A 16,339-nucleotide genomic window follows, 5' to 3' on the forward strand; every position below is an offset into this window, starting at 1 on the left:
GGGAGGGCAAGTTAATATACATACTTTATGCTAGCTTTCACCTGTAGTGGTTAGGTGAGGGTGACTTCGGCATCCTTAGGGTGACATCTTCGGCAATGCATAGTTTGGTAAATGTATGCCCCTGTGGTAGCTTTTTTTTTTTTTGTATGGGATGCAGTTGTTCCTTCATTTCACAAGTGCTCAGTGATCTCAGTGATTGTGTTAGCTATTACTGAGTTGTCACAAATCTTTTAAATACTGTTTTACTATTCACATTGTGTCCAATTTTATAAGGGTGAGAGCACAGAATGCACAGTGGATGTTGGCAGACTCATTGTATTATTGTTGAATTAATATATAACGTTCCCTGTTCCAGATGCAGCAGCCAGTGAAGGCGTTTTGGCCAGCTTCTTCAATAGCCTGCTAAGTAAAAAGACAGGATCACCAGGAGGAAGCCCAGGAGGACCAAGTCCTGCACAGAATGCAACAAAGAAGCCAGGTATGATGGATATTGTGCGCACACAGGCAGTTATTTATTGCCCTTTCCGGTGGACCTTTATGTCTCTTGGTAACAGAATCCCGGCTGCAGAAGGTATCCGATTCTTCCGGGCGTGTCGAATAGATTCTCACCTGCCTTGTGCTGTGGGTCCACCCTCTGCTTTATAATCTGACAAATTCTAACCCTCATATTACAAATAATTTTTTTAACAAAAGCAATGTGTTTTTACTGCTGCTGTGACCCTGTTAGAGATGTTTTCTCCTTACATGCCCCTATGGCCATACAAAGTGAGGATAAATCTCTCCAATGGTGACAGATATCAATACAAACCTAGAGGGTTTAGTCATTCTCACATTAGGATTCGTTCACACAGGGCATTCTGAGTTTCCTGCAACAAGAACTTATGAATTTCTGTGGCAGGAATCATATGTGTCCCCGTTCAAGTTAATGACAGGGTGACAGTGGCCACAGCTGTCGGCAACAGTCCACATGTGATCATACATGGTACAATTACATGCAGTTTGGGATAATCTTTGCCCTGTGGCCTGGATAGATGCGTTCTATCCCAAATGGCATATACTCCTACCATGTATGATTACATGTGGACTGCTGCTGACAGTTGCGGATGCTGTCACCCTGCATTTAAATTCAGTGGGTACAGCATCTGCATTAGAATGAGTACATATGGGATTCCTGCAGCAGGTATCTGTGGGCTCTTGTTGCAGGAATCCCAGAACGCCCCATCTGTCTCTGGATAGGTGCATTGAGGGACAATCATCTATCCCGAACCACTGAGAGGTGCAGTCGCTGTCTCCCTGTCATTTAACTTAAGTGGTTTCAGCGGCTTCGTCTGAATGGGGACATAAGCAGCGTGCCACAGGAATCTATAGGTTCTTGCTGCAGGAATCCCAGAACGCCCCGTGTAAATGTAGCCTTATCACCCCAAAAAAAACAGGTTATATCTCCACTTTATAGGGAATGTATGCTTTCCCAATGCAATGTTCACTTTAATGTAGACCTTCAGAGACAAATACATTCAACTCAGGGCTACGGACTCCCCGCTTGATGGCGCTGATTGGCCCATCGTTTTTGCATGCTTCCAACATATTTGGTATATGAGTATTGGGTTGTTTCTGCAGCTTCCAGCGCTAAAGAGAGCAATGGGATAGCAGAGGAAAAGTATATGTTGCTGTGGATGGGAGATTGAAGCAAACCTACTGCATTGCCAAAGATGGGGAAAATCAAAAGTTAGCTTTAAGTTTGCAAAGACCCAATAGCTGTCACTGACTCTGTTTTCTCTTCTCCAGGACAGAAGCCTGTACTGACCAACGTCCAGGAGGAACTGGACAGAATGACCCGGCAGCCTGACACTGTGTTACCAAATTCTGCCCCAACGGAGAATGAGGCCTGACCTGCTGATCAAGCAAACAATTACACTTGTGTAAATGACCAAATAATAACCATGTATAACGGACTTAAGGCTGCTCTGACACAGCGGATACTGTAGGTTTCGTCGTGGAAAGCGGCAGGCCTCCTAGCTTGTCTCAAGTGTTACATGCCCCTTACGGGAAGCTTGCCTTGAATTTATTCCACCTGATTAACCCCTCAAGTACAGAAAGTGGCTAGCATCTTTTCAGGTTTCGGCACCCACGAATACTTAAAACGGGTTTTTGTGAATCATGAAAAAGTCACAGGTTAAGTTTAGGAGTTACGGATGGCACGTCTCTCGTTTACCACCAAACAAGACCTGCTGTCTTTAACGTGCGCCATGTTGCTGACTCTGCTTTTGGAGGACGATAGTAAGTTTGAACCTGAGCTGAAATAAGCATGTGCTCCAGTTTTTGGAGAGCAAAGGCTCGACTGTAAGTTAGGGACAGAAAGCTGCTTCATCTTCCCCTTTTGTGCATCTGCCCAAGGGTATATGTGTCTTTGGCTTTCTGAGAATCCTTCAATTTACCCCTAGCAAATCTCAGCAAGGGAATTCTACGTAGGACACTTTAGGTCGCCAGTTGGGAGAACTGAAAATAGGGAGTTGGGGGGGTGGTGGCCATTATATAGGGTGGGAACAAAAATCGTACGTTTGGCAGTTCCTAGAGCGGTTCAGGATGTGCCACTAGGAGGTGCTTGGAGGATTATGCACTGTATGAACAGTCATTTTTATATACATATGTATTATTTGCAATGATCTAGCAGCAGTCACTGTTACCTGTTGATGAATAACATTTTCCCAGCGTGCATTCCTGCACCTAGACCTAGGTCTCTGGGTGCACTGTAGACCTTGGCGTAGAAGGGGGTTTGCTGCCAGCCTGCTTGGTTTTTCATAGATCATTTTATTATTGTTATTGCCATGAACTCTATTTAAAGTTGTCCTGGAAGTAAGGCTGGGGCTATATGCTGCAATGCTTGACCCATTAAACACCAGAGGCGCAAGAAGCTCCTGCTTTTCAGGAAAAGGCTTTATAGTTGATTCAGGAAAAGTATAATGGGAAAATTGCAGACCCGCTGTCTGTAGAACAGACCACTTTGGCACCTTGTCTAGCCTTATACCAACTATAAAATAAATTGTACTTAGTCATACAATTCTAAGTACTTCTATGTACATAGTAATGTACATAAGTATACCATAAGAAAGCCACCGGTCGTGGAATACGTGTGACCTTTATGTTGCTAATCAACACCACTTGTTTTTTAAATGTATGTTTTTGTTTTTCTAAAATACTTGCCAACAGTCTTAGCACTGAGGGGTGTTACTTCTGCCTCCTCAGGGGCAGAGCTCCTTTATAAATGGGTGTTTCTGGCTGGGTTCTTTGTGGGTGGAGCTTGTCAGCTTTCTCCTGGGATTGTTGGCAAGTAGGCAGGTTTTCTTTTAATGTTTTTAATTGTCAAGGCACTTTCCCCGTGTTAGCTGCAAACTCTGAGTTCTGGCTGGATCACACCGCCTCAAACTTGCAGGTGGATTTTTTTTTTCTTTTAATTTATTTATTTTAAAAACATTTAATTGGATACTTTTTTTTTTTTTCTCGCAGTGCAATCCAGCCTCTCTTTGTATATTTACTAGATATTTGCCTCTGTTTACCACTAGAATTCACAACCTGTTTTATTGTCCTATTTTTCTGTGTAACCAAAACACTATCTAACGCGTTACAAATCTGTACTTACCTCGGAGTGAAACCTGCGTTCCTCGCTCTAGTTTGCGTATCGATGGAAGCTTTCTCTTTAGTGTCCTAACACAATGGTTAAGAATAGGTATTAGTCAGTACGAAGCATGTGGACCTATATCACTGCATTTTCCATAATCTGCACATGCTGGACGCCGTTCTGTTCAGCCTAATCCACTGATTGGCCTATTCACTCACTAGGAACATGGGTCCCTCTCAAACTATTGCTTATAGCATCCAATCAGATTTTACCTTTTAACTTCCCTGTTCCGTATGGGAGGATAGAAGCAGAATCTGGTTGACATTCGCTACAACATTGATACTACTTCAGAGACCAAAAAAACGAAGGCCTAATTGTGCCAAACCGCCAGCCATGTGACTGGTTTGAGGGCTTGGATAGGTTAGCTTTGGGGTTCGGTGGCAATAAAAGCTGCCTCCACTAAGTGCTGGAAGATGGGCCTGAAGAGGTGATTTTGAAGCCACATTTTTTTTCTCAAATAGCGCAGTATTCATTAAGATTGTCCTCAGAACATGCGCACAACTCGCTTTAAAGAGAAACTATGATGCATTTTCTGGTGCATATGCGTTTTAAGTTATTGGAGTAATTTCCGTAAACCATTTTTCATGCCAGTTTCACATTTTTGCTGTGCAATCTTTTCATGGCAATGTTTCACATGTACTGTCCCTCTAGTGGCTGTCCAGAGTGAAGGTGTCATAGTTACATAGTCAGGTTGAAAAAAGTCCATCGCATTCAAATTATAAAGATATGGAAAAAGAGAAGAAAATCCTAAACAGAACGCTATGCCCACAGCTACCCCCTGTTGATCCAGAGGAAGGCAAAAAAAAACCTATAAAGCGTGGTTCAATTTGCTCCAACAGGGGAAACAAAAATTCCTTCCTGATCCCATAAGGCAATTGGATATTCCCTGGATCAACAATCTCTGATGTTTAATATACCTATAAGAACTCAATATCCAGTAATAGATCCAGATGTTTTTTTAAAACAATTAACCAAGCTAGCTAGAACTAGCTCCTGGGGGAGTCTATTCCACATTTTCACAGCTCTAATTGTGAAGAATCCTTTCCGTATTCAAAGGTTAAACCTCTTTTCCTCTAGACGCAAAGAGTGCATTCTTTTTTTATACATATATATGTGATGCCCAGATACCATTTTTACAAGTACTAATTCTTGTCACGTCCTCACAGACACAAGTTATGATACATTTTTGTTTATTGTCATGTGACAGTTTTTCTAAAACAATACTGACTAATGATTTCAGGACAGTGGTGGAGTGCCAGAGCCAGGTCCAGGCTGCAACCCTGGTAGTTCTCATGAAAATGCCAAGTATCTGCACTGGTATCTGGACATCCCCAATAGGTGCTGTGCCAGTTTAGATTCTGATTAGCGGCATGGGGCACAGTATGACCCTTTGCTGGATCTTTATTACTATATACCCTGGCAGGATATCCCTCACTTGCAACCCAGCTGTGACAGCCAGGCTTTGCATTGGGCTGAACGTCCGAAGTCCCATGGAGGGCATCCTCCATGTGCTCTTTTAGAGAATCCACTAGGGGGTCACTGACACCAGAGCACCCATGTGACCAGCTACCTAGTGGATTCCCTGGAAGAATTCGTGAAGAATGCATTTCTGGGAGTGAAATTGGGGACTTCAGCTCCTAGCAGAGTCCTCGGTGTCACAGCAGGACCAAAGGTCATAGACACCAACAAATACCCAGCAGAGTATTGAGCTCCTCCGTACTCTAGCCACACACTGTAACGCTTTCCTGGGTAGCGGGCTGCTCAGACAGTATATAAAAGAACGAGGGCTGTAGCCTGAGAAAAACAAATATATATATCATTAAAATTCTTTTATTTAGAGCATAGATTGCTTGTTTATATACTTAAAGGGAAACCAGATTATTTTCATTTTTATTATAGTAACCGTCATTTTTTGATGACTTTAATATATTTGCTTGCTCGCTGCTTCATTTTGCATGTAGGTATTTCATTACTAATTTTCATTTTCCCCTTTAGTGACCATCGTTTTTATTAGCGTGGTCAGTATCCCTTCAAAACAGCTGCTGCGATTACAGGACAAGCCACCCGGGAAGTACATTATTTTTAGTCAGTCGGAGCAGACTGGCTGACACTGGGTTGGATTGTCAGGTTCAGTCATTGTGCTTCACTACTAGGGGCCCATTCACACCACATCCAGATTACCACCAGACTGTTTCTGGATCCTAATGTCTCCCTATGTTATTTCTGGCCTCTGTTCCCACCAGTGCAGTCTGTTCCAGACCAGAAAAACACTGCTTGTCCTATTTTGTCTGGTCTGGAACGCACTGGAACGCATCAAAACACATAAAAAACGCATGGATCGCACCTGTAAGACCATTTTAAGCTAACAAAAAAGAAATTCCAATCACGGTAAAATCGCGGCAAAAATGCAATGCACTATGTTCCAGATCTGGTCCGGAAAATGGCGTGAACCCAGCCTAAGGCCGCACAGATTGCATATGTAAAGAACTAGTATGGCTCCCCCGTGTACTTGCAGACATGGTTCTCAAGACCTTAAATTGCATCGATGACCATTTTCAGCAAACATGGATTCAGGTATATCTAAACTTCCTCTTAAACATGACAAAGTGAAGCGAATACTGAAAGCTGTTCTGAGGACAATTCTGAACACTGTTCCCTATCAGTAACCGTGGGCTCTATATCCTGGAGCAGGGCTAAGCAAACCTGGGCCCTCTAGCTGTGGTGCAACTACAAATCCCATTAGGCATTGCAAGACTCTGACAGGCACAGGCATAGCTCCCAGAGGCTGATGCATGATGGGATTTTATAGTTTCACCACAGCCGGAGGGCCAGAGTTTGCTTACACCTGCTCTATATGAATAATGGGGGTTTTCTAGCTTATGTTCTACAGTCATATTTACAGATTAGTACATGTTGATGATAAATCAGCACCTGCACAAAACAGAGGACGCTGAACCATTTCATCACGGCCACTCACTTTGTGCCTCAGTGACATCACAGATCCTTGTTAAACATTAGGTCCTATCTCCGATATTGGATCAGGTCAGAAAATGACTGCTTCTGCTTTGTGTAGGTGCAGGCGCAGGCGGATAGTCTAATGCTTCACCACCTCTGTCATCTGGAAAGGCCGCCCGCAGTATCAGTGCAGCTGTAGCTGTGTCCAATGCTGATCTCAACTGACCCTTTAACATGGCGCTTTCTGGAGCAATTTAAAAAACAAAACAAAAAATCAAATAAAGATCACCTTTTTAAAAGGGAAATAATGGGGTGTCTGTCATTTCTGATTGTCTTCAGTGCTTGGATGTACAGTCTAGGCTTCTCTGTCTGCACTTCTCAATAAACTCAATGTGGTTTGCTACATTACATCATGAAAAGACGTGTTTTGTTTTAGTAAGCTCGTGAATGGGATACCTTTTTATTAAGTGTCAGAAAAAAAAGGCTTTGGTTACCAAAGCCGCAGAAAAACTTCTGTTTCTGAGTCTTCCTCCATGTGAAGTCTCTAGATTGCACAGGAAGGCCTAGCTGCAGTTACTTTTACCTACAGTGACACCCACTGGTAAAAGCTTGTACTGCAATACAAAAACCGCAATAGATTGCCAACCATCATCAACCCAGCTCTAGGCAACCTTGGCGTTCCGGGTGTGGTAAAACTACAAATCCCATGAGGCATTACAAGACTGTCTTCCAGAGACAGAGGTAAGTTTGAAATTGTTTAATCACAGATGGTGTGTGTAAAAATTATTGGGTTGAGGAAAATTATATCACACTGGTAGTGTAGGGATGCCTCTTCAGTGCTGTGCGGGTATACGACTGCTGCGACCCTGGTAGTTCTGCCACTAACTCCAGTGGGTGCAGCAGAGGCGGCTCCCTAATTAGACTCTCAGTGCCAATGCGGACTGTCAAGTGGTCAGTGCGGGATCTGTGGGGGCTCCCTAATAATTAGTGGTGGCTCTGTGGTAGCTCCCAGGTGGGTAGTGGGGGCTCCACTGTGGCATGTAGGGCTCCCTGGTGGTTAGTGGGGGATCCCTGGTGTAGGGTGACCATTTATCTAGAGCTGCAGCTAATGATTATTTTCAAAATTGATTAGTTAGCCGATTATTAAGTTCAATTAACCGGTTAATTGGGATTTTAAAAAAATGGCTCCAGTAATGGACTACTAGTTTGTATTGAGATTGTAGTCCATCACAGGAGCAAGCTTGGAGCGGTGGAAGAAAAAAAAAAAAGTGTGCTGTGCAATATAGTGAAATGGAAAGTGTAAAATTATACAGCAACCAATGCAGAATGACACCGGCTATAGAGGACTACAAATCACAGCAATAGTACATTACACAGCGCAATGCAGAATACTTCCAGCAATAGTACATTATAGCTGGCGGTATTCCATGTTACGCTGTATAATGTACTATTGCTGGGATTTGTTTTTACTCCTCTATAGCTGGTGGTATTCTGCATTGCGCTGTATAATATATTATTACTGGGATTTGTAGTCCTCTACAGCGCAATGCAGAATACCACCAGCTATAGAGGAGTACAACAAATCCCAGCAATAGTACATTATACATACAGTGTACAATGTATTGCTGGGATTTGTATTCCTATGTATAATATACAGCACAATGTACCATCAGCTATAGAGAAATACAAATCACAGCAATACATTATAGAGCACCATGTGTGGGGGGAGGGAAGTGCAGGCTTACCTGAGCAGTCTTCCAGCAACTTGCTTCTGAGATCAGGCCTGTCTATCAGCGGCTGTCATCCCCCCCACGCCTGCTCCTCCTTACTTCTCCCTGTGTCCCTGTGCCGATCATGGATGTAGGCGGGCGGTGATTGTGAGGCAGGGAGGAGGTGGGGAGCGTGGATGCAGGCGGGCGGGTCTAGCAGCGGCAAGTGTGAGGAATGATTACTTGTTGGTAGATCCAAAGGAGATTGTACAGTCAAATTATAACGTGTGTGGTGGGCTGTAGAGGCATATAGATTCGGTCAGTCCTGTCACTAATCGGTTACAAATTGCTGCATGTGTGACCTGCATAATGGGAATGGCGGGCACTGCTCTGTGAACCAATCAGATTACTATATTAAACAGTGCTCTGATTCTGCTATGTTGCTGACACAGGAAATGAAATAAAACAGACATTTTAAAGTGGACCCTTACCCCTTTCACTAAAAATAAAATCACATCAACGTGCAGCTCTATATGCTGATATGAAATAATCTTACATACATTAAACATATTCTGCTTTTACTTACTATCCTGGTTTTGCACTTCCTGCTCCACTTGGGCATTAGTGATGTAATGTGCCTAAGTGTTGCATGCTGGGAAGATTACATCAGCAGAACATTGCTGGGAAATCTCATCTGTAATCTCACCAGATATAATTGAAAGGCATTTTCCTCCCTTTGAGATGATGTGCTAGGTCACATGTCCTAGTCACATGTGCCAGAGTTCAAGGAGGTAAAGGGAGATCTAGTAACCCGCCGTTAGTAAAAATGTCCACTGTCAGAAGACTGGAAAAGAAAAGAGAAATAATGTATGCAAAGAATACAAAGCCGGCAATTATCTAGACCCATGGTTCTCAACTGGTGGGTCGTGACCCAAAAGTGGGTCGCGGCCCCATGTCCAGTGGGTCGCCAGATGCCTTCCACTTTTCTAGGTGAGAGTATCCTTGTCCTCCCCTTAGAGAAGCACTGTCAGTTCTCGCACCGAGCAGCCATTCAAAAATATGAAGCCCGGTGCCGAGTGTCGACTTGAGGTGGGGCTATGGCCGCGAGGGAGCTCCATCCATACCTGCATTGCTTACAGCTCATCACTTTCTGGCTCCCGACACCTCTACGGGCACACACGGGAGCTTTACAAGCAATACACATATGGATGGAGCTCCATCACAGCTCAGCAGCCCACACTGGACCCCAGGTTGAGGATCCACTCCAATTTGCATAATGGCAACCCAAACACACCTCCTGCCCACAGTTCGATCGCCTGCACCGGAAAGCGCAGTACCGCAACAGGGAACATTGCAGTGCAACTTGGGTCGCGACTTAATGACCGAGGACAAATGTGGGTGCCGAGGTTAAACAGGTTGAGAACCACTGATCTAGACGTACATATGTGTTTGTAGATTGTCATTACTAAACATTTCTAAAGGTGTATTTGTTGGCATTTCAAAGATCTGGGTAAAGTTCCTCTTTACGTATTCAATGCAAGAACCATCACATACCCCCCTATGGCAGATCATCCCGAACTCCTTAGTCTAATTTAATTGCTACATTTTATTGATGGATTTTAGGTCTTATACCTTATGTAGTTAGCACCGCACTACTGGAAATTTTAGGTAATTCTGATAAATACGTATAGAAGCTTTTGACCAATAAAAAGATTTGCAGAACAGTTTCTACGATGTCCTATTCCCTGGTCCTCCTTATAGTTCATATGAATATTTGTAAGCACAGCAGCGCCCTCTTGTGGTGACACATGGAAGTCATTTAGAGGAACACATTCCAATCATCACACAACTCTAAAGAATAACAATCAAACGCCAGTACAATATTCTTTCACAAACCCCTTTATTTTCCTGCCTGCCAGTCTTGCAAGGAAACATTTGTGAAAAACAAGCCATGAGTTTGTCAAGAAGAAAGAATAAAGTAGACCTGTTGTGAAAACAATTGTCCTGGCCCCCTACCAGAAAATTCTGTTTGCCTGGCTGTCATGCAGACACTCATGTTCAGTGGATCTGGAACAAGTATTCGGATAAGAAGCTCAGACTTTGCTCCAATTTTCTTTGCATATTTTTGGGGATAGTTGACTGTAAAGTGAACAAGTAGTAAAATCACTGGAGATCAGGCCCTCAGTCACCTCTGTATCTATAAACATTGTGGAGCTTATAATGGAGGCAGTGTGGTTTTCTATCAGAGCAGATCTTGGCATCCTGCCAGTCAGCAATGACTCAAAGTAATTTTACTGCTTGTTAATGTATAAATAGTTTAATGTCCATACAGGGCCGCATTTACTCCCCCTGCCGCCCCAAGACTAGGTTCCACAATACGCCCTGCATAGTTACCGCAGTTTACATTGTAGAGCACTCAGATATGAACGGAGCATTCTATCAATATGAATTCTTATGAGCTGAACACCGGGCACAAAAACGTTTATTTCAAAATATTCCTCAATGGCCACAAAAGATATTATTACCTTGTAAAAGTAGCAGTGACATCATCACCGGGCTGTATGCAGCCTGTACAGAGAGCAGAGCTGGATTGACTTGGAGCTTACACAGAGATTGTTTCCATTCTTTCACAGAGCACATGGAGTGGCGGGGGGAGAAGGGATAGATTGGGCCAGTTTTAAAATAACTTTATACTTAGATATCCCGATGCCCGTTCCTGGAATCTTCGCTCTCCTGCACAGCAAAGACTCCAGCAGGCTTAACATCTGTCATAGTTCCAGTTGTGTGAGATGCCTGCGTCCCCCACTGCTCATTGTGGTTCCATCCGCATGCCCTGGTGTCCTGTAGTGACATAGGGGTCGGTGGGTGAAACCATAGCATATGGTGGGGGACGCAGGCATTTGTCACACCTGCTTGTGTGTTGGATGTGAAGATTCTGGAAGAGACATCCTGCAAGAGAGTGAAGATTCCAGGGCTGAATGATGGGACAGATAATTATAAACAGGGAACTTATGAAAAAAATTTTTTTTTTGAAAATTACTTTATGGGCTCATGTACATGGCTACCTGTGGCCAAAGTAAATTGTGGTGCATTTTGGCCGCCAGGGAGCCACAGGTGGCGTGTACAGGTTAATGGCAGTATGCGGGTATATGCCACAAACATGCCCATGCAAACGGGCATTCAAAATTATGCCTCCATTCCCATGTGCATGCTCCCATGTTGATAAGAACAAGGGCCTCTTCCCCACAACCTTGCCCCAGTGGTCATGGAGGTCTGCAGGGAAGGGTATTATCTGAATCTGGGTGCCCTCTTTCATAAAGGGGGCACCCAGACGCAGAGGCGGGGTGACACGTGCGGGTACCGAGTGGCACCCCGCAGTGACATCACCACGTGGTACCGCTGTTACCTGCCGGTGGCCATCTTGGTGATGGACACCAGCAGAGAGAGGAGGGGACGTTACCCGGCGCATAAGGTATACCGCCTGGTCCCCTCCTCTCTCTCTCTCGAGCAACTAAGGGGGGGGACACCAAAATGACTATCAGTCATTTTAGTGTCACCCGGGTGCGGGCCACTCCCCCCGCGTGACGCCACTGCCCAGATGTTGCCTCCCGTGAATGAGTAAGGGATAGTTGTTACCCCTACTCATTCACTAAATAAACATTAAGATGGTAATTAAACACACCACAAAGTGTCCAATGATGTAAACCCTCATCAATAACGCCGTCCAGCGATGTAGATCCTCATCAATCACAATCCAACCAGATGAAAGAAAAAATAAAAAGTCCCCCTTGCTGGCTTGCTTGGTGCTAATGACAGCTCTGCTCCTGAATGTAAACAAAGGGGGCGGAGCTAAATGAGTGTGGTGCCAGAGACGCGGCTACACCTCACCTACTTTGGAAGGAAGCAGCCAAGAAAGCAAGGAAGGAGTGTGGGCGGAGCAGCCAAGGGGACCGTGCCGTGACGTCACAAAGAGGCGGCTGTGCGATTGGACGGGACGCGGCGAGTCGGCGGAGGTTACCTGCAGAGCGCGTCAGTGCTTCGGGAGAGGGGGAGCGCGCGGCGCGTGCACGTTTTCGTAAGCCAGCAGCGGGGCCCAGGCTGCGCTGGATGGAGCGGGGAACCCTTCGCGGGGTGTGGTGACTGAAAAGGGGCGCACCGGACTGAGCCAGCAGCCCCAAGTGAGGTTGGAGGAGTGGGTTACGAAGAGAGAGAAAGAAGACCTGCGCCACAGTGTGCTGCAGTCTGTCTGAGGGATAAGGGAGAGAGCCTGAGAAGCCCTTTGGGGGGGGGGGCGCGAGCTTCTGTGTGGGTCAAGGGCAAAGGTCAACAGAGTGCCCACACCAGTCAACGCTCAGGCTGTGCCCGAAGTCTGTGCAATGCGCTCTGGGAAGTGTGGCCCCCTGCTCTGATCTGTCTTTTCACCTTTGGGGCCCCCAAGGGTCATAGTTTGGGCTGAAGACATGGATGGGTTTGAAGGAGAAGCTTCCACCGCCTCCATGGTGTCGGGGGCCAGCAGTCCTTACCAGCCCACCACGGAGCCCGTCAGACAGAACCGGGGCTGGCGGGGTCTTCAGTGTGACCTGGAATACATCCGCTCCCTGTTTGGGGTCCTGAAATGCAGCCAAGTGGTGAGTGATGGGGATCCTGGGGGTGTATGTACAAATCTGGGAGCTGCATGTACAGATCTGAGGGGTACACACACAGCACCGGGGATCAGCATTTCACATTTTGGTTATAATATTCTGGCTCTTTCTTTTTTGCATTTGCCTGTTGAAGGTTACATCATAACTGATCTTTCTAGTACAGGTGAATGCTTGTGAATGGATTCCTGTCCAACTATGATGACTCGCGGGGACCTGAGTTCTGTGATTCTCCCCCCGCCGGAGGTCTTTACTTTACAGTGGGGTACCGCTCTTCTGTGCCAATCAAAATACAGAGGCTGCCAATGCAGACTGATGCTGGAACTCCTCTTTGCCTGGCCATCATGCTGATCTAATGGCTTCAATACTTCCTGAGTCACTGACCTGGAACAAGTAAGCAAACAGCTGTTGTGACTTCATTGACTGCATGCATGTTCCAGGTCAGTGACTTGGAAAGTGTCGGTTAGAGCAGGGGTAGGCAACCTGGGCACTCCAGCTGTTGTGGAACTACAAGTCCCATGAGGCATTGCACGACTCCCAGTGGTATGGTAGGAGGTGCAGTTTCACCACAGTTGGAGTGCTGAAGCTGCCTACCCGTGGAATAGAGGATCAGCATGGCTGCCAAGGTGCTAGTGTCTTCTGAAGGAGACCAGCAATGGCAGCCTTTGTACTTTTCTCAGCACTGATTTTGTGAATTTGCTATAATGGGCGTGTATGCACAGCACACCTGCACGTTCTGACCAGCTATGAGCGGGGCCCAGGCCGCATGAGTTCACACAAGAGAGTGCAAATCTGTCCCTGACGGTCACAGTTCTGCTCTCTCTTGTGTGAACTCATGCGACCTGGGTCTGCACCAAGCCCCCTGCACATCACTGGTCATAATGTGCAAGTGTGCTGTGCATACGTGCCCGTTCTAGCAAATGCTGAGGTCGGAGCTCCCCATAGCCGCATTGTCGCGATGGTGCCATGTCCTCCTCTTCTTCTGGGTCTGCAGATTACTTGCATGGGCAGGCACTGATGATGTAATTGGGATGCATGCGCACTGGAGTTAACATTATTTTATCATTCTGTGCATTAGTGATGTGCATGGGCTTGCTGCGAAACACCCAAGCCCGCACAAAACTGTCAGTGACACCTCCCCCTGGCCCAATCATTTGCGGCCGGGGGAATTACCCGTCCCGCAACTGAAGTGGTTCACACCAAGCCCACGCACATCACCACCTTGCATGTTAGCAGTCAGTGTACAGATAAAAAAAATAATTGCTAGTGGCTCAGCAAAAGAGTTTTTTGGCAAAAAAGACCTGATGGATGTGTCGGTGCCAACAGTATCTGTTGTCCTTGGGTGGCAATGGGAGGCCCTGCCACCACATGACCCATTGTACTGCAGAGCTCAGACTGGGGAGTGGAAAAAGCAGCACAAGGAGCCAGTTGGTTGTGTTGCATTGCAACGAGAATGCTTGTTGGAGGTGAGAGGTGAGCTAGTCAGTCTGCTGCTTCTCCTTTCACTGTCCACCATTGTACTGCAGAGCTCAGACTGGGGGATGGAGAAGCAGCACAAGGAGCCAGTTGGTTGTGTTGCATTGCAATGAGAATGCTTATTGGAGGTGAGAGCAGAGTGACAGAGAGATGAGCAAGTCAGTCTGCTGCTTCTCCTTTCACTGTCCCAGTGACAGTCTGTAGGAGGTACAAAACCTGACAATACTTGTTCACACAGTGTCTGTTCATCTGTTCTTTTTTTCTGCACACCACCATGTCCGTTGATATTTATTTTTCTGCACACTGCTGCATACCTATGGGCCCTGTTCAGACCATAGAAATCTATGTGTTCCATGCACGTGGGGTGGTGTTCAGAAAATGGCATCTCGGTGGATATGGTGTGAGCAAGCCCTGTTAAATGTTTTACTTAACTGCAGCAAAGAAAACTGGTCTCCTGCCCTGCAGTGCTGTGTGACAGAGCTGTGTAAATCTCAGGACTGGATAGACAAATGCCATTCCTTTGGCGGGTTCAGCTTTAACATCAATGCTTCTACTCGCTGTGCACAAGCAACTGCTGATACCATATTTTTATTTAACTCACTTTTGTGCCAAGTACCTTCCTTTTCTCTCCCACCCTGAGCTATGTAGATCTCTGGTTGCTGGGAGGAGGGTTCTGCGGGGCACCCTTTCTTGCATCCTATTGTAGTCAGTGCTCTGGGCTATGTGTGGGTGATGACAGAGGAGCAGAGAACTCCCCATCATCGTTGTTTATCTCTCTCGGTATAGCTGCCTGTGGGTATGTAGAGGGGCGAGGATGGAAGTTATTGAGCGAGTGTACTCACCACACACAGGCAGCGATGATGTCATCACCCCAGTGCGGGCGGATAGAAGACTGATCATCCTGCATAAGGAGAGGCAGCAGCGGTGACCGGTCTTTATTATAGGAAATCGCAGCAAGAGAGAGATTCTTTATCAGGTCTCAGTAGTTCAACTTCTTTATTGTAGAGTTCATCTTCAAAAGGTTTCCGTCCCTGAGACAAATGGTGGCGGCATCTGAGCAATTTTATGGCGTTCTTTCAAGACACCAAGCGTGAAATGACGGCAGCAGATGATCGCCAACTGTCGCAGCCTTGATCAGTGCGTTTAAAGCCATTCCCACAATCGCCTCTTGTGCTGATTGCAGATAAACCTTCGCACTGTGTGTGGGGACGACGGCTCATAAGAACTTGGTCTTGGAGAATGGGATCTCTCTGAAGTCTTCTAAACAAAATCCTGTAAAAGGAAATCTATCCGGGAGCTGAGTACGTGACTGAGGAGTGACAGATGGAAGGTTTATTCCAGACTGATTACCAGTTCTAAGGCAGCAATGCGGATCAATTCATTGCCTTGGAACTAGTACGTGGTCAAGCATACGGAAATAGGCAGCTCCTATCTGACGCTTCTCACACAGGTATTTCCCTTTCATCTCGCATAAGTTGGGCAGATCGACTTTCCTAACAGGCTGCCAAGGGCCACGACTGTCACTTTTGGCTCATGGGAGTATTCATGAGGTGATTTTATTTATTTAGCGCCGACAATTTACGCAGCACTTTACATAGTTGCACATCAGTCCCTGCCCTGAAGGAGCTTACAATCTGAGGTCCCCACCTCACATGCGTGCATATAGCGCCAATATAGACGGGGAGCCAATTAACCACTGGCCGTCCGCCCGTAGTAAAAAAAACGGACGGACGGACGGCACCGCTGCATTGGCGGGTTGCCGTCGCTAGATGGCATTTTTTTTTCTGCTCGCGCGCGCCCCCTAGCGGGCACGCACGGGCAGAGAAGACCCGACCATTGCACACACCCGTTACCGGGTGTTTTCACATATAGGCGATCAGCGG

General features: G+C 46.1%; 2 protein-coding genes across 2 annotated transcripts in view; both read left to right on the top strand.

The window, feature by feature from the left end:
• The window catches only part of DYNC1LI2 (dynein cytoplasmic 1 light intermediate chain 2), a 54,422-nt gene extending 52,042 nt beyond the window's left edge, over positions 1-2,380 (top strand). Inside the window, exons 12-13 of the mRNA XM_018566456.1 lie at positions 356-478; positions 1,786-2,380. Coding sequence (XP_018421958.1) covers positions 356-478; positions 1,786-1,889 — 227 coding nt within the window. The 3' untranslated portion in view covers positions 1,890-2,380. The remainder of the gene's footprint in view (positions 1-355; positions 479-1,785) is intronic.
• Positions 2,381-12,716: 10,336 nt separating this feature from the next.
• CMTM4 (CKLF like MARVEL transmembrane domain containing 4) overlaps positions 12,717-16,339 on the top strand; it is a 32,722-nt gene continuing 29,099 nt past the window's right edge. The window contains exons 1-2 of the mRNA XM_018566457.1: positions 12,717-12,732; positions 12,799-12,968. Of these exons, the coding sequence (XP_018421959.1) occupies positions 12,717-12,732; positions 12,799-12,968 (186 nt within the window). The remainder of the gene's footprint in view (positions 12,733-12,798; positions 12,969-16,339) is intronic.

The sequence above is a fragment of the Nanorana parkeri genome, unplaced genomic scaffold, assembly GCF_000935625.1.
Source record: "Nanorana parkeri isolate BGI_ZX_2015 unplaced genomic scaffold, ASM93562v1 scaffold950, whole genome shotgun sequence".
Taxonomy (NCBI): Eukaryota; Metazoa; Chordata; class Amphibia; order Anura; family Dicroglossidae; genus Nanorana; species Nanorana parkeri.